This window comes from Syngnathus floridae, chromosome 21 (genome assembly GCF_059516105.1).
Source record: "Syngnathus floridae isolate MCC-2025c chromosome 21, RoL_Sflo_1.0, whole genome shotgun sequence".
In the NCBI taxonomy this organism is placed as follows: Eukaryota; Metazoa; Chordata; class Actinopteri; order Syngnathiformes; family Syngnathidae; genus Syngnathus; species Syngnathus floridae.
This window is the reverse complement of record NC_142433.1, coordinates 932903-958533: the sequence shown is the minus strand read 5'-3', so window position 1 is coordinate 958533 and position 25631 is coordinate 932903. Positions and strand designations below refer to the sequence as shown.

The window sequence follows — 25631 nt, the reverse complement described above, 5'->3', positions numbered from 1 at the left end:
AACATCCATCAAATTAAATGGACTTACGTATGAGGTGAAATATGTCGTGAAGAGAGTCAATTGTTCGACAAACACTGCTCAACAATCCTTCAGCAATCAGACAACAGGTGTGCATTGCCGTAAAACTGACGTCTTTATCGTAAATCGGCCTTATTCGTCGCGATGCTGGGAAGTGACTTTAACCACTTTATATGCATGTAATTAAACACAACCCACCGCGACTCTTCAAATTATATGTTGAATTCCATAAGTCGTAACCATGCTAATTGATGGTGGGCGGATGTTTTCAATGGCCCTGTCGCCCTCTCGTGGTTAATGTCTGAAGCACATGCTTAAATCATAAATATATATAGTGTATAATTGTATTTTATGTAGACTATATTATTGCAGTGTTAGCACTGCACTACCATTGACGGCCACACAGTGGCGGTACAGGATACTGTCAATATTGAATGCATTTAATTAAAGTCACTGATAGTGTAGCGTACATTCGCCTGACTTGTGTGCGTGCGGTCAGCGTGAGACTATTAGTGACTACACCGTCATTCGAAGGTTAATGCTGCCACCCAGTGGACAACTAAACCTGCAAGGAACTATTTGGAGAAACGCTGCTGTTGCAAATGTTCAGAGGGGAGGCCACAATGACAACACAGATGATTTAATTTAGGTGTATATTTAAAGATGACTGAACAAACAGAGCAACAGTGTAGATGCTGAACGGGCGGGCGGGCGAAGAAGAGCCGAGGAGGACTGCGTCAAACAAATAACCCGGAAGAAAATCAAATAGTGTCAAGAACAAACAGCACTGAGACAAAAAAAACAGCAGTAGTGAAGGAAATTTTGGTTACTTAAAAAAACAAAACACAGGAGGGTAAGCAACTCACATCACATTAAGGCTTAGTCTGAACTCATCCTTTGAAAGCAAATTGAGGTGATGGTCTGAAAGCCAAACAAGATGTGATAAGAAACACCAGTGAAGAAAGAAAATGAAAAAAAACAGTGATGCAGATGCGACATAATGATCATATCTATAAGACAGTGGAGGCGTGCACTTCCAGAATCAGAAATCTGACATGGCAACACAATGAAGTGTCAACACAGTTCAGTGTCTTTGGGGGCCGGGGGGAAATAAAATAAAAAAATAAAAAGCTTACTGTCGGTCAGAACTGTGTCCTTGTTACAAATAATGTGATAACTGCATTTAGTCAAGAAAGTTGACTTTTACAATGGAAAACCCTTTGGCTGATTGAATTCTGACTGCTATCGCTGATTGAAAGAAAATGTTCAACCAACCAAGACTTTTTGCTTCAAAACTTTTTGCTCATCACAGTAAACATAAAAATCAAAATGAGATTTAAGACATCGATAGGATACTTGCGCGAATGTCATTTCCATCTTTAAGAAGATATTTCAGACGAGCCAGGAATAGACTGTTAAGGGCCACACCGTTCAGAAAATAATTGTGAAATGATGAGTACAGTATTAAGTTGTATTGTTATCACAACAAAGTTGTAATGTTATCTAAAATGACCATTGATCATTGAAATTTAACTGTACTACATTTTAGTTTCTTTTTACCACTGATGCAAATTTGCAAGCAACAAGCACCTCCAAGAGGTTTGTACTGAACTGCAATTCTTATACTGTGTGTAAAATTACAACTTAACTGTAAAATGTTGACTTGTCTCATTGTATACTTTGCAATATCGTCTTGATTTTTCCCCCCCAGTGTGGCCCAAAACAGCAACATTTCCACACGAGCCAACGCAACAGGACACAGCTCTGGAGTGGAAACCATTAAAGGGGTTATGTGTTTCCCTATGAGATGGGAAGAGCAAGGCAAGGCAAAAACTGAACGATGAAACTCTTTACATAGTCTCCGTACCAGACGAGTTCCCCCCTTCCGTGCGCTTTGCAAGGCAATTGTTGCTAAACGACGACCAAATGACGGAAGACTGAGTCAATGACCAGAGGCACTAGGGCTTGCTTACCCAACTAGAGCTCCCTCTGCAGGAGGGGAGGCCTAATTTATTAACATCCCTACTTTTTACATATTGTTGCTTGCCTCTTTGAAGCCCTAGCAGCAAAAATGTACAATCTAGAATATTTATTTATATGGGGGGGAATGGGCGGCATTGTAAAAACACATTCATTCCATCCATTAACAAAATCTCAAGGCCCTCTGTACAAGAATTATTGCATTCACTGATCTATTTGCTGCCATACAAAAAACATCCATAAAACACTCACAAAGAAAATTTGAGAAAAAAAACCTCCATATTAAAAAAAAAATCACAAGAATCCAATATATTATACTCCTTTGACATTATTTTTACATAACAATGACATTTTAGGCCAATTGTTTTTTTTTTTTTTTTAGATGATCAGAAAAAGAAGAGTGAGTGATGATGATCATGATTGTGAAGGTGATTTCAAACAGGTGTGTGACGTCCCTCCATACCGCATACGTTGACGTGTACACGTGTCAGGAACGAGGCCTGAGCGCTTCCTCACTTTTTCAGGAGTTCACGTGCCATTGAGCAAGGTCACGTCGATGGCTCTTTGGTGCAAAATGTTCCGACACCGCCCCCGTTCTAAACCTTTGCCCCAGCTCACTGATAATCACATCGTTCGTGTAGCACAACAGTTTTAATCGACAAAAACCAACAGAGCAGCCCGACGCCACGCCACACATTCAAGTACAAAGTTAAAAAAAATTAATAGCAAAATCAAAAAAAGTGGAGAAAAGAAGCAAGACAAAATGCCCCCCCCCCGGCGAGATAAAATGGACAACGGCTCTCTGGGGAGAACCGGAATTTGACACTTCACCTTCCCGGCCACACGGGGGTGCTCTTTATGAGAAACGCTTGAGCCCAAGTGCCACAAAAATCCTCACCCAGGTGCTCTTCTTCATTGTTTGTCAGAGGTTTCTTCGCATTCTATTTGTTTTCCTAGGAGGAGAGTTTGTCTGGGTTACTTTTTTTGCACTTTCTTTCCTTTCTTCAGGAGCAGCTTGTTCTTCACGTAGCCACGCTTCCTCTTGGCAGTCTGCAATTCCAAAGACGGCAGGCACATCAGGTTGATTACGCCACTGAACCCTCCCTCCCACATTAATAATGCCACTAAATAAACAAAGGTTGAATACAAATGAATGACCTGGAGGCGCATACATGCACCCACGCACGCACGCACGCACGAGCTGTTTGTACCTTTTTGGAGGTGTACTTCTGTTTGGGCACGATGCTACGAAGCTTGCGGTCGATGGGCTCCCTGTTGCCAAGGTTTTTGACCTTGTAGATCCTGACCAGCCAGTGCTCTGAGGTGAAGGCCTCCTCGAGGTGCTTGAATTTGATATCCTTGTTGCCAATCTCAGCGTTACGTGTACGGTCAAAGCCCGGGGGCGTTCGAAAGTCCAACTGGGGGAGAGGAGGCGTAGCAAAATGTCAGAAGAAACAATTTCCCGCAGCAAAAATGAGAAAAAAAATGATTAGGCAACCTGTCTTTCTAAGAAGCAATGTAAGACTTGGAGAAATCGAGCACAGCAGTTTGCAAACCTTCAGGCAACTTGAAAAAGGTTTAAGGGTCATTTTGCAGAGTAATGAGAAAAGCTGTGGAAGCGGCAAGTTGCTAGGCAATATCTGATTTTGGTAGAAAAAACAATCCCATGTGCTGTGAGGGATTGGTCTGAAAAGTATTACAGGAGTAGCTTTGTCGATCCATCCAGGAATATTCTAGGCTTTTAAATAACACGGTCTTACAAGTGTAAAATTTGTTATCTTCCTCTTCAATTTAGGTGAGATGTTTTTTTTCAAGATCTCGTCCGCAACTGACCGACTCTCTTGACCCCGAGGCAGCAGTTACAGCGGTCGGATCAGCTCAAGAAGGACCAACCCATCTCCCCCCCCCACCGCCCATCTATTACCACGGCACAAAGCATCTGACAACCCTTGAAATCCTCCTACCCACCGCGGGGACTCCCGAGGTACCTGTGAGCAAGCAAGCAAGCACCAGTCAGACGGCGGCGGCGGCTGCTTGTTACTGTCTACAAAGTGGCATAGCACACGGTAAGAGTGCAGCAGACTTGTTGGGAGATAACAAGACCTGTGTCAACTTCCTGCTCATTATCCCAGCCGCTGAAGTGGATCAGAGCGGCAGGTGGAACTTATTGTGGATTCTAACAAGACCCGGCGTGCCCTCAAGATGTGCAAGTCAACGTGTTGTAGTTACAGCGCCAAATCAAGCGGCCATTAGCTCCAACTCACTGCTCAGCTCAGCTCACCTGCATTTCACCAAATCGATAGTAGGACATCTTGTACATCAGGCAGTTGAGCAGAGTGGGAGAACCCGCCTTGTCCACTCGGAACTCTCCCTGAGGGGTGAAGTAGTCGCTCTCCTGGAAGAAAACATTACGGCGCATTCATTATTATAACCTTTGCTTTTCATTCTTTCGTACACCGACTTTAAAATGTGTTTAATCGTAGAAGGAAAACTTATTCGAAGTCACGCTGGGCTCTGCATGAAGCTCAAAGTTGCAAACTTGAGGATGGAATGTCAAGGATTACACTCAAGGGGGGGGTGAAGCTGCACTTGGGCTTTGTTGGAGCCAAGTGTTTAATGGAAACATCCAGACTGGGTGCTTAGTTGAAAGGATCAGGTACTAAGACAGAGCTGTGGAGACGCTTCAGTGGCTGGAAAAGCTATTTGGTGGAAACACTACACTACTTCAACCAAGAGGCACACACACACCCAATATAGTTTCCCAAAGACCATAAATATTCAAGCGGTATTCCTAAAGGAGCGACCTTTCGTTTTCTTTCTGCTCCAATCAGACCTTTTGACATAAAAGTGACATTTACTAACATCAAACCCTTTCCTAATAATCCATGCTAGCATTTCAAATGTTTGACACAACAAACTGTTCATACGATATCAGAGAGAAAACCGGGGTCGCTGATTCTTCTTGGTATTCAGCTAGCATTGGCAGCCAGCAGTCGATAGGCGTTACTGATGTGCTTGCACCTTGCACCAAAAAATCATTACGGCGATGGAGCTACGGGGGGGGGGGGGGCATTTAAATAGATTGCCGTTGCGTAACTGATAAGTCTTCCGTTCGCCATCATTGTTGTGGTCAGGTGCTAATGCGTTCGGAGTCATTCGCTCCATTCCTGGCTGTGTTGAAACCTGCTGGACTATTTGCTTACTTGTGAGCAAGAATGTCGAGCTGACACTTACCCTGATGTCCTTTGGGTGCTCGCCCTCGGCTATCCGCACCATCCATAGAAACTTGTTGATGTCGTCGCCCGAGTAGCCGATGACGCCGCCGAAAATAATCAGCACATAGTCCACGTCCAGGGACCTCATGATTTTGTAGGCCGCGCTTTCATTGGAAGACATGGCTTTCCCCACCTAAAGTGTGGCAAAAGCTTAATACATTTCCAATAGAACCCACCACAGCTAATTTACGCTAGTGTCGAGTGTATTTAGGGAAAACATCCCGAGGCTAGAAATATGGAACAATATAAAATAGATGAAACATTAAAGTGAATTTGACAGCGTATATTCCTAATCTTACTAGCAGTCCCTCATCCCTCCCTCCAAAATGGACGAGACCCAGACAAAGACATTCAAAAGCGTGTTGGACAAATTCCGGCTTTAATCGAGGAAGTTGGCCGCATCCTCGTGGATTAAACTTTTGATGACGCTTGTAAAGTTTCTCCTCTCTGCTTTGCGGGAGAAGTGCCTCCACTGTCGCAGTTGGAGATGAAAGAAAGCGCAAATAAAATGCAACACCGCACAGGCACAGGTTGGAAGCAGAGCAGTAGCCGCTAGTCAATTACGCCCTCTAATGCGCCGTGATTATATTTCCCAGGAACAGATGAGGAGCCAACGGGCAGCAAGGGCAGTCAAAGAGCAGATGGAGTTTGACACCAAAACATCTTGAAATGCAGCAGAGGGACAAATCAACACTTGCGCCCTCCTACAGTATGCGACACCAATTAACTGTCGTGTCCTTAAATGAAATGCCGAATACCGAGCCTATGAGCAGAAAGCGGTTAGAAGTGGCAGTTTAATTAAAAAATAAAAAAAGACAGAGCTTGATCATCCTGAGCCTGATAGTCAAACAAAAGAGCTTACCAGCGCTATATGACTGTTGTTCCACGTGTTATTATCGACGAGCGTGGTCCTGTTGGCCATCCCGGCAATTTGATAACCGTAGTCCCACCACGACATGACGCGCGCGTGCTCATCAGTATTCTGCCTCAGCCAGTAGTACGCCTCCCTGAAGTCATCCAGGATGTTACGTGACCTGACAACACAAAGACCAATCAAGAAAGCGTTACAGGGAAGTAGTTAAATAAATGCGGGGATGCTTTAGCATGTTTCCCCCTCCTTCCTGTTATGAATTTATTAGTCAAGTGGAGACAATGCAAGGCCTGTATTAATTACAGCTAAGGTTAATGGAGAGGGCAGAAAGAAAAGTATCTCTACTTGCTGATGACAAGGGTTTTTCATTGAAAAAGAGGGATCCAATCAATCGATGATCAAACTTGTCGATTAATGGCGTTACCGTCGCACCACTACAATTCACCGTTCTGGAATTTATAGCAGCAGCGGCTTTTCTTGTAACTCCAACAAACGCAGATGGCGTTTGCTGTGGTAATGACATGCAACCGACACTTGGGTGTATCACATGTCAGAGTGGGAATGGCAGCCACCTACTGGCACCACCTGTGGTTCTTTTGTCCTGCGGAGGGGGAGCGCAGCGTCTATTTGAGATGCAATATGCCCTGCTTCATTTATTCAAGCTAGCAATGAATGCCGCTGCCAAATATTTGAGCAGCGGCCACTATTTGACTTAGCACACTATGTCATCGGAACATAAAGCACCACATACGTTTAACAGTAGCAGGACTGGGCCGAATTTAGAATTTAGGGGAAAGCCGACAATTTGATCATGTCTCCCTGAGTCTATTTAGCAAGTCAGTAACGAGTGCTACGCTACTCTCTGAAGACGGGCGATAACTGCGGCACATCCTTAACACAAACACATTTACGTCGTGACCCAGAAACTCCAAAATAAGTAGCCATATCAAAGCCAGCGCTGTCATGCACATCATCAATATTTCAACAAATGGATGAAATATGCATGCACTCCCCAGCTCGCTGCTCTTTGTGGAGCCATGCTACTGTGCACTTCGCCTTCGCCTTATGCTAATTTCACAGCCATTATCAAATTACAGCAGGTGTGTGTGGGTGTGTGTGTGAGCGCGCAACTCCTACCCGTCGTGGTTGTACGAGGCGAGTACCACGCTGGGGCTGGAGTAGGCATTGCTGGTGACCCAGGTGCAGTGGACGGCAAACATCATCAGGAGCATTAACATCAGCATGGTCACGATGGACTTGATGTTTGGCCCCAAACCTTCTTCTGCTTTCTCTTGCTCCGACACATGTTTTCGTACCTTGCCAGCCTGAAGACATATGCAAACTGTCTTGAAGAGTGCTCGCGTTTGAGCAAATGATGGCCTGGTTGATTTCATGCACCTCGACAATATTAGTGTCAGCGTACCTATTGTACAAATGCGAGACAAAGAATTGCACTGTTAGTATTTTCAGGCTTTGGGCTGATTAAAATGCCAGTGGTCTGGATGTTGTGGCGAGGATACTCATTTGAAAAATATGTACGCACATGCGGTGGGTGTTAAGCTTTGCACTCAATGTTTGGGCTGACATTTGTAAACAAACGATAAAGGGTATTAAAGCACCCGTTCATCGTGTGAGACCGCTCGGAGATGAATAAAAGGTATCAAATAGCCGGATGAATCACAGGTGAGCTGAAACGGCTCGAAATCTTTTGGTGGGATGCGTAGATGAAAGCTGACTGTCTGCCAGCCTTCCTTTTGAGCACCACAAAGGGTGTCGAGCCAAGTTCACAAACAAAAAGAGAGAGATCACAGTGACTTTTAATCGAGGGCTGGATTTACCCTTCAATTTCAATTTTCGCCTCTCCGGTATGATATGCATCACAGCAGATTTAAAAAATGATGTTGCAAAGTAAATCCACCCCAGTACGGTATAATACACCGCAACAAGACAGGCCGTTGAAATGTTTTTTGACAATGATTCGACCCAACCTTATCATAGAGATTCCCAGAATTCCTCTTGTCGTCCTCATCGCTGCTATCTTCAGCGGGGGGTTTCTCCCGCTTGGTGTCATCTCCCATGTAGTGTTCAAAGACGCTGGAGAAAGCTACTGCTGACAGCATGCACACCACCGGAGTCAGTGTCAGCATGAGACGCACCATCACCCCGGCAAAGTACACCGCACTGATGGCGTACAGGGCAACTGCAAGGAAGGAGGAGGAGAGAAGAAACAAAAACCAAGCCACTCATTGAATAAGACTGAAAATATATGCTGGATGAGAAAAAAAAGAATGAGAAGAAAGGGAATCCCATGAATAAAGTGGAAAAAGTAGCCCCAGACTCAGCTAAGCAGTCTTCTAATTCTCCATGTACATTGCACACCCTGAATAGAAAACGCCTTTATAGCTTTCCGTCCTTGAAAAGCGCCGACCTGGCTCAACAAGTGAGCGGCTAATCAATAGCAATAATTGGCTGAGTAAGTTGTCGGAGAAGCAGACTGCTGAAGGACTTTGCTATTGCTTTAAAGGTTCTCTGCCCTTCATCTGAACAGAGCTAATCTTTCAACTTGAAAGCTTGTAATAATTTGGTGACTTTAGTTCTGTTGTCCTTCAGACGCAGTCAGACTGCTTGCTGCCTATTCTTACTGCTGCTTTTTCACAAAAAACAACACATTATTGCCTTCAAATCACCTCGCTTTATTCAATCAGAGAAAATGGAGTGATTCACCCAGTTCCATGAACAAAACAGACAGTCATTGTTTGCCGCACTGAGACCGCCAACTGGCTGCCCCTGGAACAGCAGGCAGCCAACAAAAGGACCGTCATAGTTGCAAAGATTCAATGATCAGATTGCCGGAGCAGAAAATTCTCTCCATTATTAAAAATGTATTCAGCTATTCCCATGCCATACGTGGATTCCATACTTGCTTTATCTTTTGGCACAATCTGTTTCAAATTAGTCAGCAACAATGCAAGAGAGCTGAAGGTGACTGTGACACCCAGACAGACAATCACTAGATTTCACAATATGTAAATGTTTAATCGTTGAGGGATTAGGGGGGGTGTTGATGGACAGCCATTGAAGAATATTTCTAAACATCCTTTTTTTCAAAGATAAATGTGAGTGTTTTCTTATCTGAATGACAGCGACTTGGCACTTCATTAAGACTCGACTGAATAAAAATGAAACTGTCAGCGTTCGGCTTCAGAGAGACTTTTGCGCTCCATTCATTTCAGCATTTCGTTTCCATAATTGAACTTTTGCTCACGTCATAATATTGGCATGGACAGCAATTTTCCTGCATGGATATAGGTACACATGGTGTCCCTGAAGGCTTCTGTTCATAATTACACTGGCCACATCAAAAGTTACAAGTCATTCTAAATAACAACAACAACAACAACAAAACATCCTTGGCCTTCCTTTCCACCCCATCAAAGTGACTTAACGATATCACGCCCTGGATGTCTGCCAACCACTTCAAAGTGAACCGCGCTGTCCTCAAATCCATTCCCTTCAGGGGACTAGAAGAATTTAGTGTCTTTTGCTAGGATCAAATGAGGCTCATTCATCTTGTGACGATCCACTGAGTGGTAAAACATGCCCCAAATGATAGAATGGATAGATTGCAGTTGGTTAGCGCACACCTCTTGGACACATAGCGGGTACATTGCATGCCCTTGATTCTCAATGAGAGTGAGTCTTACCAAACACCCGTTCGTCATTTATGTTCTTGATGCAGAACCAGAGGCCTGCCGGGAACGTGCACACGAGGATGTGAAGGTCGAAGAAGAAGGAGACCCACGTGGTCGGCTGGTGCTCCGACACCGACGCTATGATGGGGATGTGGATCTTGGCATAGCTGTGGGGGGAAAGTTGAAAGGACAGAGATGAGCATTTTGACAGATGGTACAATCAATTCTCTCGAATCAGAAGGCGGGATGAAGCTATTCACACAGATGAGTTATGCTCTTTCTTTGGTGTTTTATGCTATCTGTTCATTCATTACAGCCTGAAACTTGGAATATTTTCCCTTTCAAGCTTTGAGTGATTAGCATAGTGGGGGAAGAAAAGCCAGCCACCCAGCCAGCCAGCCAGACAGCCAGCCACAAAAAGAATTTCTATCAACCTACTAAGGACAAGACAAGTCTTCAATTAGCAAACAACGGGAGAACGAATTGCCACACGCGCGTTTGTCTTTTGGAGATCACAGGACACATGCTGCTATTTGGGGGCAAAAAAAGAGTTCTGTCGCAGCCTTGAAACCTCTGTGTGACATGGTACAGTGATGAGCAAATTGTTCAGTACAACTCACCCAGTGTCCCAAAGTGAGTAGAAACGCCCGCTCCACGGAGCAATGTAGCCTAAAAATAGAAGAAAAGAAAAAATCATTATCATATTCAATATATCCTCTATTGTGAAATCAATCTCATCTCAGCTGACACAGGGCGAGAGACACGCCAGCCAGATCATTCCAAGTCGCTGAGGCTTTCATTGTGTGGCCAGCTTCCATTCCAAAAGTCCATCTCCTCTCTCCAAGAGCAGAAAACACAATCTCTGCCATTTTTAGACAACTCACTGACAAAATAACGGTGTGTATATTCAACACCTTGAAATTGAAAATACATTTTAAAATTCAAATCATGTCGCTAGAATTGTGCTTCAATTTTTAACAGACACCATTTGCAAGCAATACGTGTAAGACCACTTTAAACCACCATTCATTGTGCTGTTATAATTCCCTGCAAGACATTTTGTGCGGGCTATAGAACTATTCAAGGATGGACCAATCAAAGGCTCCAGAAAATGCAGCGCTCATGTGTGATTATAAGAATGTGTCTACAGTCGTATCATGACAACTTAATGACTGCAATTCTCATATTTATAAACATAAGAGGAAGCGTTTAAGCTGCAAATTACACACAGGGTATTTCATATATATGCATCCATATTTTCAGCTTTGATCTGGAATACATTACAGCTTTGAATTGTTGCTCGGGGGGCCTCTCGTCGTCGTACATGCCATACCAGACAACGCAAATGAGCTCAGCTGAATATTTAGAAATGCAATGTTAGCCATTTTTGAGTGGTGACTCATTTGTCTCCACATTACACCTCAGTAGAACTAGCTATTGATTATCAGCGACTTGACATAAATTGCCCCTTAATAATGATCGACAGACTCATCAAATGCGTTTTATGGATACGATTTGAGTGCGCTTGTAAATTTATTCCATTCATCGCCTTTCGGGACTTTCATTTGGTGTGATGTTAAACAGAGTTTTACTGAGAAGTGCTCCCGAAATGCTAAATCAACTCTAATTCGTACAAATGGAATGAAATGTAATTTTGCAAAAAAAACAAAAAGCACTCCATCCCGCAGCAAAAATTACAGCTTGGAAATACTCGGGGAAAATCTAAATGAAATCAATAAATGACAAAGGAAGCATGAAATGTAGGCGGCTCAGCTCGCCATAAAACCGCAGCGGAGATGCACAACACACAAGAAAATATTAACCAGGACAATGTGAAAAGCAAAAAAGACCCTGACACATGCTGAGAGGAATCACCAAAACCTCAGCATATATGTGGAACTTTGTGAGGTTTTTTTTCTCCCTCTATTCTTTTGTCATGCCAACCACAAAAGGATATCGCTGATGCAAACTGAGAAAATGTGATGACAACCAGAAAAAGAATTTCTTGTGACATACAGGTAGCGAGCTATCTACCGTGACTGCTCAGTACAATACGCCAACAACAATAATATGAGGAAAACATTCCCTAGAAAATCTTGTATGACTTTTACATGAAGGTGCCTGTAGTATTCTCCATGTACAAAATTTGCATTTCACTTCTGTTTTACTAAGAATGTTAGTTACTTGAAAAATGACCTGCTCAGTTTGTTTACATTGCGGTATTAGATAACAATGCATTCCATTTACACGAACGACTGCTTGGCCTCACAATCACACGAGAGCTTTAATGTGGCATGAAATAAACGAACCCTCAGGGCAAGTCTATTTGATGCAAGGATCCCGGCCGGATCAGTTCATTGACCTATTTGAGAAGACGCTTATTAATTTAATCTGCCATGGGACTCGTGCAAAAATGACACTGTGTGCATAGGAGGACATTACGGCAAGTAGTGTAAAGAGCAATAAATCAGATTCATTCGATTCGAAAGCAAAGACAGGAATAATATTGAGATTGCTCGCACGCCTAATTACATTAGACGCAATTGAATCTTTAATCTTATAATTACCGAGTGCAATAGAGCAAAAGATAAAGAAGCTGCGCAAAAAATATCCATCTAAATATGAAAAACAAAATTGCAAGTAAAGCATGAGCACATCTGTATAGTAATACGGAGCACATGGTGCATGACAGGATATTAGAAATGCATATGTACCTGTATATGTGAGATAGATCACGGTGAGGAAGACCACGCCAGCTGCCAGAGAAACGCCGAGGAAGAAGAGTGTTTGGAATTCTTGCCTGGTCAGTCTGTCTCTCAAGTACTGCAGGAAGGCGTACGCTTGGAGAAGTGCAAACACACCTAGAAAAAAAAAAAAAAAAAAAAAAAAAAAGACTCAATAGTGAATCTCTTGTCCTTCATGGCACTCTTTGTTTTCACCGAATGGGTCTTTCTTATTCAATTTGCCCCCCTTCTTTTAAGCATCTGGTGAATTTGATATAAAAGAAATGAAGCACTTCTTTCCAGCGCCTTCAGCAGCACCTCCTTTGACAATGCGCATCACCCCGTTCCTGCCTTTCCTTCCTTCAATGTGTCTTGGAAAGCAGCCACGTTGCTAAAATTCTATCCCACCTTCCCGCTGCCACGGGGGCACCGTCCCAACAATTCCATGGCTCACTCGCTCTTCTAAGTGCTACCAGCAGATGTTCCGAGCAGCTGCTACGCAGGCAAACGTAAAATACGCTTGCTCTGTCGGAGCAAGCGCGAGGGGGAAGCCAAAAGCCGTGAGTGGCAGATATTTAAGGTGTTGAATTGTTTAACGCCGTTTGGGTGCAATTTAAGAAGGAGGAGAAAAAAGAAAACCACTAGTATACTGCAGCGGTGGTAGTTGGAAAAGTTCACATTATTAGAGACTCGACACGTAACTCAAATTAGTCACATCTGACTTACCGGCAGCAGCCATATGCTCGCTGGTTCTGATCGGCTGGAAGCCCACAAACGGAATCTGCATCGATAGCACAAGACCAACAATGTAGAATGTGCTGTAAGCTGTAGAGAGACAAAGGGGGTGGGGGGGGGGAATAAAAATATTACAAGCTCAAACTCTCAAAAGGATATCAATGTCGGATATTTCCAGCTTGTCTACTTGCACCCCCCCCCCCATGTTCATTATCCGTCCCACTGTAACCAAAGCATCTTTTTTCATCTTCAATTACAATTTTGAGCAGCTGTTGGTAGGTTGTATAAGAGGAGGAGATTTCTTTTTGCATGCATTTATATTCAAAATCCAATTGAGGAGTAAACATCAAGTCAGTTCCGACAAAGGCGTGCGCCATACCGATGTAGACTCTTCGGCTGTAACGTTGCATCAGCAGCAGCACAAACACGTGGAGGGGAATCAGGTTGATGATGAACACGTAGCCTCCCCATGCCGACACCTGCAAGAGACGGCCGCTACATGTCTTTAAAAGTTACGTGACCCTATTAATAATGTCAAACGAGTGCCATATTTGCATTTGGAGGTTGCGTCGTCAACAGTTTAAATACTCAATCGGGCAAAATGAGCGACGGCGCTCCCCGATGATTGTGCACCCTGGTTGTTTAGACAGAGGGATCATGAAAACACATTATTGGAAGAACGAGCATGACGGCTAGAGAGATTCAGGCGTAATGCTTCTCCACCCTCGCACACTTCTGATTGGAAAGAAAAGATGTTGCACAGCAACTGGAAAGCTTCTGGTGGCGTCCCTCCATCATCAGCCCAAGCCTGTCGCTTTGATCCTTTTACCTTATCTCGCACTTTCCGATGAGGCTGATAGCGAGATCGAGGACCTCTTTTTATCGACATGCTACTCTCGCACTTGTCGCATTTGTGTTAAAAGCGAAACAGGATTGAAAAAAAAAAATTCAATGCGGTATGATGCTGTACTTTAGCCTCACGACCAAAAGCTTTTTTGTTGCTAGGATGACTGTATCAACAACAGTAGGGGGGGGGGCTGCAGATAAAATACAAATTAGCAATTCAGATTGAGCATGATGGAATGAAAGAGCAATATCACATACCGTCTTTCTTCAGAGGGTAAAAAGAAAAAGGACAACCTGCAATTGTCCTTCTGAATTCAATGAGCTTAAAAACAACCTGTACTTAACAATACAATAGACTCTCAGTTTCTTTGCTTACACAAACATCAGCAGAAGGAAGGCATGGAATAAAACAAATAGCAGCTGTAGCCATGGGGTGAAACATCAAAATGTCACCAGTGTCACTGTTTGTGTGCAACGACACTTACCATATAAAAATAGCAGAGGCAACAGCCAATGGTCCAGAACACGGAGCCCGTCTTCACAGATTTCACCTGCGGAAAAACAAGCAGTTCATTCATGGCCGGAGTGAAGATATATTCAATTTAATATACTACATCTCAGGTTGCTGTCACATTCTTCAAATTCCTGATCATAAAACCAACAGAAGAGTGCTGGTGTTGGTCCAACCGGTTATACATGTTGAAGGCAATTTTGTTTCCCCCCCGTCACACAAAATAGCAGCTACGCTTTATTTTTCTATGACACGGTAAAATAAAAGTTACAATTTGGGGGAAACCCGCATGATGGCTTTTTTCCCCCAATCAATCAGTGCTGTGTGCAAACTCCACGTGCTTCTAATATAATCTCATTCGGTCCCTGCGCTCCTATTCGCCAGCCCTGTTAGAGGTATTTAGTAAAAAAGAAAGGTAAAGTAGGTGAATCCCACCAAGATAATTGCATTATGTCCAATGAATGGCTCTCCTGCGGCATGATGTATTAACTAGCGCCTTTCTCCTTTGGTATTTGAACTCGGTGACAACAGTTAGCATTCGCATATCATCATTTTAATTGGAAGGAGAGAGCATCAAACAAATGAAATTTGATCAGAAAAAGACGGGATTATGCGCTTGGCCAAAGCTCTCCTTTTGTATTCTCGGCTCATGTCTGCCATTACTGCGCGTCAGCATCGAAAGCCTCCCATGCAGGCCTTTTAAGACTGCTGATCTATAATTCATCATCTGAGACCATACAACATAAAACGGGGGCCACTTTTCTGCCTGTGTCGACCCAACATGAACAAAGGACTGTGAAAGATGCCCCTTCAAAAAAAGGAGTCACAAATCCAATGGCGCACACATACCCAGAGATAGTACGTGAACTGGAGGGCAAAGATGGCAATCCCCTCATTGTCAAAGGAGCCGGCCACGGAGCGGGAGATGTAGCCGGGGACGATGGCGATGAAGCAGGCCGCCAGCAGCCCCGCGCCCTGGTTCCACAGCTCCCGCGTCAGCAAGAACGTGGAGATGGCCGTGAGACCGCTGAACACCGGCGCCAGAAAAACGCACACGTCTCGAATGTGGACCGTGATGTGAAGCAAGTTGAGCACGTAGTGGATGAGCCCTGCCGTCACCATTAAACCGGGATAGACCTGGCCAGATGGGATGGGAAAAGAGGAAAAAAGTTTCTCATTTCAAAAACAAAACAAGTACCAAGAGTACCAAGCTTTCACCAAAGATGCACTTGTGGTGCCTTTGTCTTAATCATAACAATGTTTGCTTCATAGCTTCTATTGTGCTTTGTTTGGACCATCACATTCAAGAAACACTTCTTTCTTATCTTTGGTGTCAGGAGAAAGCATATCTGGCAGTTTCTCCTCGGCATGACGGCTTCTCGTGAAATGGAAATAAGATGAACTGGGCTCAAAAGAAAGTCGACTGTCACGTTAACTGATAAAGGCCCCATCTATTTGCTAAATGGCGGAACCACCTGAGTGCTTGGAGCCTTAATGTCACCATCAACAATTCATGAGAATGGTCGGAATCTAAATAAATTAAAAAAATAAAAAATAAAAAAAGCCAGCAGGCAGAAAGCTTGATATAATGCAGTGGTATAAAGGGCACAGAATTATATTGCTCCTGTTACAGATTTGAAAGTGAGTTATTACCGCACGTTTGCGTGCAAGCTTAGATTTTGCTAGCTTACATAAGCACTAATGTGACACTGATGCCATTTGGTGGTGTTTTCCTATTGGCCCAGTCAATGTCAGCCATAGGCGCAATTGCTCTTGGAACAGTGTTTCGCATATCCCCACCCCACCGTGCACCAGGTCGAAACTCACAATCTTAGCTTGTCAGCAGCCTCTGACGACGAGTACAAGCAGACGACAGGTTTTGCTATTCCTCGCTGCTTTTGTGTATTACGGAACACAATGAGCAAACATGAGCTGTCATGTTTTTTTAAGCGGCTGCCCTTTATCATCAGCTAAAGTAGGCGTTGCGATGATAATGGTATCTGCACAAAAAAAAAGTCGAGAACTGTCACATGACTGACATGGGGGATTTTGGATTTAACAAAGAGCATTAAGGCCAAAAGTGTGACGGAATTACAGGCTGTGCAATTTGTTTATGAATTTAATTACTATAATTGTAGACGAGAGAAATTAAAATATTGTGGCAAGGACCAGCCACAACACGACGATGACTGACAGGCTCTCTGCCGGGCTATTAATGAGCCGAAACAACAACAGTCCCTGTAAAATCTGTTCAAAGCCTGCTGCTTCAAAGGGAAAGAAAAGTCGCAACATTTAAGACGCATCCGATTAGAAGAAATGTTGCCATGGTGCATGACATTGAACACAGCACCTCGAAAACCTCTGCTACAAATCAGATCATTAGTTGAATTATTTTTGCTTTTTTTTCTGTGTATGACAAAAAAGGAGCCTGGTGAAAGGTGATTGGAGTCAAAATCATTGTTAAATGCTTTTGTAAAATAATAATTAAACATGCATTTGATCCACTTCAATGCAGCATCTAAAACTGTGACCAAAGAGAACATCTTGTGTGAGCCTCAAAATGATACCGCGTTGATAAAAGAAATTGCAATAAAGGTTTCATTATTTTCTTGGCTAAAATGTGTTCTTAATACCTAGAGAGGCAATCTAGCAGAAAAGCAGAAATGTGCGATGAGGAGCACGACCTCATTTTGCAGCAGAGGAAAAAACGTACCGTGCCACCTACGATCCTTCCCAACGGGTACCAGGCTCTTTCATCAAACCAGTTAAGAAACTCATAGAAGCCATTGGTTGTGAGATGATGTGTTGATCTGTAGTTGAACCTGAGGAGACACCAAAAAGATGAAGGTTAAGAACGACTGCACCGCATTTTCGTCCTTGTCACAGCTTGCCAAATTGCTATGTCAGCTGACGGACAAAAAAAACACTTTTCCAAAGAAGGGTGGCTTTTGTGGGAGTAGAAACAATAGGGACGCGGCAGATGCTTTGCCTTGTGAAAAAGAGGGAAGGCTCCAATTCACTCCGAGCCTTTGCGGTGATGCCAACTGCTAAGGTCAGCCTAAGTTAAAAAAGAAAAAAAAATTGATTGCAGCCAAATGCACCCTGCGGAATTATGCTGAATAAAGCTGCGTGCAAATAATTCTAACTGCAATCAACCATGTGCCAGGGTTGTAGCAACCCAAATTAAACCATTTCAATAATCTACAGGACGACAAAAAACTCTGAGGCAAACACTTGCGCAAAAATGTTGCCATTGCTGGAAAAAACAAAGTATTTTTGATGCGAACCCTGTTCAGATTCCATATAGTACTGTTGACTATTCAAGGGGCACATCCTTAATCCTATTAGCAGGCACATAAGCATCCAAAGAGGATGTCAGCTCGAATCCTCCTTGTGAAGAATATGCCTGATGGACAGAATTCATGTTTAAGAGCCAGACGACACAAACACCAGATAGATTCCGATTAAATACTAAGTAGTGTCAATATCTGCCGGTTGGCACATAACTCCAACTTCACATAATCCCACTGGGGATGAATGGCTGGTAATAGTCCAAAAAAAAAAAAAAAAAAAAAAAAAACGTTTGCAACCCCCTCAAACGGTTTTAGAACTATTAGTTCAAACCATAAATATCCCCCAAACGAGGATTCCAAAACACTTCAATCTCATTTCACATGTATCAAAGAGCATTAGCCTAAAAATAAATGCTGGCATGTTTGATTAAATGCTCTGGAGGTAGTATGTAATCTGGAAGTTCTCCTAAAAAGCCAGGCTGAATTTAGCTCCTTGTTTAGTCTTCATTCTGTGCAAGTCTATACCAATTATCTCCCAAAAAGAATCCAAATTGCATCCACGTTTGCTTGAGTCAGGAATTCAATTAAAAGACCAATAGACACAATTCATTTTGGCAACTATGTTTATAAAATGGACCAATTTATGTTAAATCAAATGGTGTGTTTCAAGACACATTGTGTGGGGGTTTCTTTGAAATGAAAAATTGTGGCCAATCCAATCAAAAGAAGAAAATTAAATGCTAAGTCCCAAAACAAAACAAATAAATTCAAACGGTGGCATATGAATCAAAGGACATGGATTTTGGAAGAATGCCTTTTATCCCACCCCAAAAAATGCGATTGCAAAAAATAGGATAACGGAACAACGGCATTAAACCGCACACATTTTGATTAATTACAGACAAAACTGTATTTTTTACATTGCAAACAAAAGCTGTCATATGCCTATTCAATGACACTGCTGCCTATTTAAAACATTCTCTCACGAATCTTTATCACCATGCGACTTGAGGTCTGCATCTTATACTTATTGACAGTGATTTGACCAGCACTGCACCACACTACGATTCGATACCTGCGCAGCACGGCCATCTTGTTCTTGTACAGAACTGATACATCCAAACATTTACTTGCTGCGGGAAAGCAAAAAAAAACCTTTTCCCAAGTCGTAGTAAATAAAATACATCTTCCGGAAATGAATAGGCCATAAAAGGGGATGATAAAGCAAAGTACAGCAGTGGACACTTAAAGCTGTCGGCCATACAATTGATTAGTGTGTTCCAAAAAACCAGGTGGTTATTTTTCCTGCATTGATCATAATGGCTTTGCTATGTACTGCAAAGTCACTAAGAGACCCACCGCGTGTAGTATATCCCCATCCCAATGGACTGAATAAGACACTGACATCCTGCAAAGTAAATCATTAAGATGATGTGCTAAATCAAGTTAATGTTGGTGCAAGACCTCAATAGCAGCATGAAGACACTTGCCATTTGGGTATCGCTAATCCTGGGTGGGCAGAACTGAGAACACTTGATAATACGTCATGCAGGTAGTGACTGAGATGTGGAAAGACTCTGCTGAATGTAAACAACTTCCCTGATTGTGCGGCCAAGAGGCATTAATGGTTAATTTTGCGGCAAATGAATGGTACACTTGCTTATCCAATACAATGAACACCATTGTTGGGCACAAAGTTCACTATCAATATTTGCGTTTGATGTTGCACGGTCTCTGCAAAGGTTTCCAAAACATTGTTGGCTATAAAGCTGGAGTCGTTGCCAGGTTCTCCAGCGTAGACATAGGGATGATGATCATGACTTTTCGGGGACAGATTACATCACAGTGACAATACTGCATTTTTGAAAGTGCTAATGACGCAGTGGAAGGACGAGTTGAGTTTGCGCTACCCTAAGTCGCAAAACACCATCTGTAATGGCAAACTTCATGCCATACATAAGCAAGCGTCTTAATAAAGCGAGTGCAGCGTTTGCAGAGGCTAAGTACGTGATGGCTTTTGGCCATAAAAATAATGGAACATCTGACAATAACTCCGCTACGAGGCCAGTTTTATTTCGCTCCACTTGCTTAACAACTACCATGAATTAACATATGTCCATATTTACAAAAACAAGCAGGGGGTGAGAGTCGTTTGCCACCTCCTGATTCAAATATGATTTAATGTCCGATTAGCGAAGCACACTCAAAAGTAATTTGACAATCCATACAAAATAACCTGCCAACCAACCAGAACAATTTGGTCTCGATTAGCGTAGGAGGAATTTCTAATACTAAAAACAAATGATTTTTCTTTTTTTTCTTTTGGGGGAGCGGAAGACAGACGACAAAAACCGTGGTCTCGCAGCACGAAACCCCCAAAGCGGCGCTCGTTTGATGTAGCAGCCGTTATTCACGTAAATTAATGAGCGACCAAGCAGAATACAGATAACACAAAGTTACACTCTTATAACTGCGACTGCATGCATAATTTAGTGAAGGAAAAAGGACACTGATTTGTTTAGTGTGTGGGGGCAACCAAGTTCCTGTGCTAAATCAAGCACTGGATATTCATCCAATTATATCGTCCCGGTTATGGGGGAGTTTTCACACTTAAGGGCTTTGGTGGCAAGGATGAAGGATGGCTCGTGGCTAAACGGATGATACTACAGTGTATGCTACGCTCGTCCTCAGGCAGAGGAAACCCAAATTAATCTCGGCACCCGGAGAATTGAGTTCCTCTGCGACACAACCCATGCAGCGGAGAGTTTTTAAAAGGTCCTAGCTGAGTCACACTGGTTGGTTGGATTTGATATCAATTCTCTATGCGTCTTCAAATGTGCCATGAGTTACAGTGACGTGACCCAATTTGGTCCTATAGCACTGCAAACTATGACACTTGGAAAGTCTCGGAACAAAGAGGACAATTCCTTTCTTTATTTAGCCAAACTAGCATAAGGTCAGCAAACGATAGTCCGTAACAGCAAAAATGACGTCAGGTGACTTGAGGTGAGAAGTGCACCGCACCCTTGGACTGATGGCCAGTCAATCACAAGGTGATTACGGTTGCAGCATTCACCGCTGCATGAAAGCCATCTTAGCGAACCGCGACAATGCCATCTTGCGAATGCCTTGTCACTTCAATCTTCACTCCAGAGGAATTCCACTTGCTTCATTCATGCAAGTCTTGTATTTCGGAGGGCCTGGATGAGACCATTGGATTGGAGAAAGAGACAGATGAGTGAGTAGGCACTTTGGGGCTCTGGATCAAATTGGAGCCAAAGGTGACACACATTTATTATGTCACTGACGTAGACACAGAACGCTGGTCACAAGCTACTTTTAAAAAATAATAATAATAATGGGAAATTGCTCTGTGCCATTTTGTTTTATCCCTTTTGCCAAAATGGCACAGAGCAATCCCCCGAAATGGGAAATTGCTCTGTGCCATTTTGTTTCATCCCTTTTTCCAAAAACAGGACATTATGTCAAACTGACTGGACAAAATTGCACTGTTATGATTCAGTTACCGGTTTGACCTAAAACATGGCCAAAAATCGGCAAAAATGTTGATCATTATTTGATTGCACTGGTCTCAGCACTTAGTCCAAGTGACTTTGATGCTGCGTGCGAATAATGGCTTGCTTCTTCATGAAGAATACTAACGCCGCCACGTTAACTCCATTAAAAGATTCCAGCTATCTTGAAGAGTCAGCTAAGTTCACGTTAATAGCATTTGGAGATCGGGGCCCATTTTTATATTGCGGTAGCCGAGCCCTAGGAATACTAATTACACATAGTGTTGGTTTCAAGTAGCGCGGAATCCTCTCGGCTGAAGCAAACAAAAGACCAATTAAAGTGGACAATCACAACCGCTGTAATAATAAGGTGTTTTAATGAGCTCCTGCATGTCGGTCACCATTGACACACAGTTCATTTTAATAACGCACTTCATGTTACAAATAGTCATTGGTAGCTGCGAGCGATCCAATGAGTGCAAGTGAAAGCAGCCGCCGTCCGAATTAAAGTCTTAATAGCACCATTCATTCCCCTTTGCAAATGAGCATCGTAGATCTGGACGTGCTCACCTTTATCTGACAACAGCAGTCACTTTCCTTTTATTGGACGCCACTGACCTCTACTGTATTCATTCACATTCATAGGGAAGTCTTTGGTTCTTTTGAATTTTGATAGAGACTACAAAAAATGATTAGGACATATTTGGTCGCAAAATGTGATTAGACTATCACTAATGAATATTTGTACAATCAACTATCCTATTAATTATTCTAATACCATTTAGGTTTGCTCAAGTTGTTGTATATTAACTTTTCTCCCAAGCAAGCAACATTTTCACATTTTTTATACAAGCCAAGGTCCCTTACCTCATTAAGTGACTCCTGCGGCCATTAATTCCGCCGGCAGTAGGAAAACAATTATCCGGCCGGCAGTCAAGCTCACGTTCCCTTTATTTTTCGTCCGCAATAATAACAACACTTTGCACTCAACCCTCCATCGATGCTTTGCGATATGAGATGCAGGCTTCAAGCTACTCCAAGCTAGCCAGAGAAGCTTTCAACATGCTCCGACACAAGTTTAAACAACTATGGCAATTTAGAGGAGGCTTGTTCAAAAACAAGCAAACACCAATAGAGTAAACTGCAAGCAAAATTACTTTGGGATGTGGTGAAATAACTTTTTCAAGACATATCCAACTGTTTGAAAAATCAATCCAGTCTTCAGCGGTGTCTGTTTTATGGGCACTTTTGAAAGAAATCTCTTAGCCACAGACACTTTTTTTTTTTTTTAACACAGTTGGGACACGGGCAGATAAAAATGCGCCCAGTGTCGTAACAAAGCAAAGACGCACGACAACAAAAAAAGCCATGAAACAATGAAATCTCTATGGCTCCATCTATAGAAGCTCCCTCAGATTGGATGCGTGACAGGTATTAAATCCTTCTTTCCCTCTGCATCGCCTTGCATCCTCCCGCAATTTCTCTCCCCCATCTTTCTTTGCTGCAAATGTAGTTGTGGGCTCCCACGGAGCTCCATGCTGACACCTGTCAGTATGCCAACGTTCAAGCTTTTCATTCTACCAACACTTCTACCCCGAAGCCCTGCGCATAGCATAGAGGGGATTTATTTTGAGAAATACATGACGCTGCGTTAACAATGAGACCATATTCAAGAATCGCCTATGCACAAGTATAGACACGGCAAAAGAACTAAAGTGCAATCAATTGCTCCTGTCTCCTTGTTTTAGCATGCATGAGTGACTTTAGAGGGGAAATTAATTCAATACATTTTGGTAAAAGACTCCAACAAAATGAATGCGACACTGTTAATGAAAAATGCGGCACGTGACAGAGGTCCGAGTCAAACCCAATGGCAGCGCTTCGCTTTTCCCCCATGAATCAATGCAACAGCCATTCTGCGCTACAAGCATAAACCCTGTCAAATTCCTAAACGTGTCACACAAACTCAAACCTGTGGGGCTGTGCTTCTCACTTATGTGATGAGTAATCCACTTACCTGACTGACCTGACGAAAAAAATCTAAACCAACCATTCTATTTGCAATTGCTTTGTTTTGGAATCCGGGGGAACATGAATTCACGTTGGCTGCAAGTGTTTCTCAAATGCACAATGCAGTATGGCAAAACACTTGTGTGACCAGCCAGATGCTACGTGGCTAGGCTCTAATGAGAGAAAGCAGCCTCTGAGCACTATTTAACACTCACAAACAATGTTAAGGTCATAGCTTGGGGCACATTCCAAGCACTAAGTAAAAATAATCAGACTCTTGTCACATTAACAACATACTTAGCCTGTCTGCTGTTAATCTTTCAAAAGGGTACCCATACCAATGAGGGCAAAGCGAGGAAGGCCGCAGAACCTGAAGTCAAACTTAATGAGGAGTTGTGGTAGCATATCAGGAAAAATAAATACAAATTGAATGATTACACAACTGATGATTTTTAAATTGTCTTACACACAAGGCAACTTCAGTTTGCATGAGAAATAGAAATAGTTAAAACATTGCCTACAGCAAAACATGTCCGAGTGGGATGTTTCAAAGGTCACAAAGTCCAGTACAGTAGGTCAAAACTGGCGCTCAGAGACACATGCACTTCCTGAGGTCACGCACAAGGCCCCGCCCCTTTAAGAGACAACGCTACAACGCGATTTGTGTGGAACCAAAATAAAACTTATGCCTGCCTCTGCTTTGATCAACAACCACCAACCTCTAGGCCTATTTTGTACCACATTATGCATGAAACCAGTCATTGGAGCTTAATGTTTGTGCATTTACTGCTCATAGTGGTTTTTTTAAATATAGGGATGGAAATTAAAACGTGATCTGTTACAGCTCTGCATTTGTCCAAGCAATTACAGCCCTATCTTTCCATATCACATCCCCCTTAATGAAGCTGTTGATATCTGTGACTTATTTAATTAGTATTTTGAAATTGTACAAAATACTTTGACTTAACTGAGGTGGTGAGCGCAAAGAGGAAGCCCGATCAGTCACGTGACTAAATTCGACTGAACATTGTGATGACAGGTCACAGCGAATCAATCTGCTTCCGGGTTACAAACCGTCTGCAGTGGTGACGAGCACCAGCCTGGAACGTCAACGAAAGCCTGCCTCGATCTATCCATTCCTTTTATCATTCCACAGTATAATTACCAACGACTTAGAAGATAAGAGTGAACCCCGCTGGCGGAAAAACACTATCAATCACAGCGGTCACGGTCGAAGCGATTTCTCTCCACATTGTGCAACGTCATACTCCCACTAGGATTGCATTAAAAGTCCACAAAGCAGAGCCTCATTCATTTCTTACCTCCTATTTGAGTCAAGTGCAGCCCCAGTGGGAGCACGAGTGTGGAAGAAGACTGCCAAATCAGCACGAGACAAGTAGTCAACTAGAGCGGCTAGCTAAATAAGACTCCAAGCGTCATGTTTAAATGTCAAGGTTCCTTGGACGTGCCAAACGTCCGGACCGTGACATTATTATCAACCGCTTGCACCAAAAAATAAAAAAAACCTTAAGGAAATGCTTCCTTCACACAGCATGACAATGAGCAGCCATTCAAACAGGGCAATCAATGCAACTACGATCGGGATCGCAATAATACGAATAATCATGATCATCATCATCTTACCATGGGTCGAACTCGTGGATGATGCTCTCGAAGCGAATGACGGCGAAAAGTCTGGAGCTGAATCCGGCCAGGCAGGCCAGAAAAAGAATGCTGAACGAAAGTAACGACTGCCACCCAGCCGGCTGTGTCAGTCCGCCAGACAGGCCTCCTCTGCCGCCCGTTGCACCCGCGGCGCCGGCTCGGCTGTTCCCGTGCACCGAGCTGCCGGCATTAGCGGACGCTTTGTGCTTGCCGTCGCTGACTGCGTGGTGCTCCGCCATTTCTGCGTGCGGTAGAAGTCAGTAGGTTTGCTAGAGTCCCCCTCCAGCCAAAACTAGCCTCTCTTCTTCCGCTCCGTGCTGATGTAAGTTCCCTTGCTTTGCTGCCTTGCCAGGAATTTCGAAAGGTTTTCGGATAAGATTTGGACTGGTAGCGGTTACATCCCGTGATGCACCGAAACCGCAATAGTGAACCCGCACGACGCTCCACAGCACCGGTGGAAAGAGGAAGAAGAGATGCGATGGGCGGGGTTACCGGAA

General features: G+C 43.2%; 1 protein-coding gene across 1 annotated transcript; it reads right to left on the bottom strand.

The window, feature by feature from the left end:
• Positions 1-657: 657 nt before the first annotated feature.
• Positions 658-25631, bottom strand: stt3b (STT3 oligosaccharyltransferase complex catalytic subunit B). The gene is made up of 16 exons (XM_088365967.1): positions 25114-25631; positions 17365-17473; positions 15501-15788; positions 14626-14691; positions 13674-13773; positions 13286-13384; positions 12551-12697; positions 10457-10505; positions 9849-10003; positions 8133-8344; positions 7282-7469; positions 6136-6307; positions 5233-5406; positions 4280-4393; positions 3210-3416; positions 658-3048 (listed from the first exon to the last, which is right to left on the bottom strand). The coding sequence occupies exons 1-16, from the start codon at positions 25371-25373 to the stop codon at positions 2974-2976; spliced, it is 2415 nt and encodes an 804-aa protein (XP_088222093.1). The 5' UTR covers positions 25374-25631; the 3' UTR covers positions 658-2973.

What these genes read in the sequence shown, in the direction of transcription:
- stt3b (XM_088365967.1), bottom strand. Translation starts at nt 25,373, where the DNA reads ATGGCGGAGCACCACGCAGTCAGCGACGGCAAGCACAAAGCGTCCGCT. An exon ending in CTGGGAATCTCTATGATAAG is followed by an intron (nt 7,470 to 8,132) that starts GTTGGGTCGAAT and finishes ATATGTCTTCAG; the next exon opens with GCTGGCAAGGTACGAAAACA. An exon ending in AGAAGTACACCTCCAAAAAG is followed by an intron (nt 3,049 to 3,209) that starts GTACAAACAGCT and finishes TTGGAATTGCAG; the next exon opens with ACTGCCAAGAGGAAGCGTGG.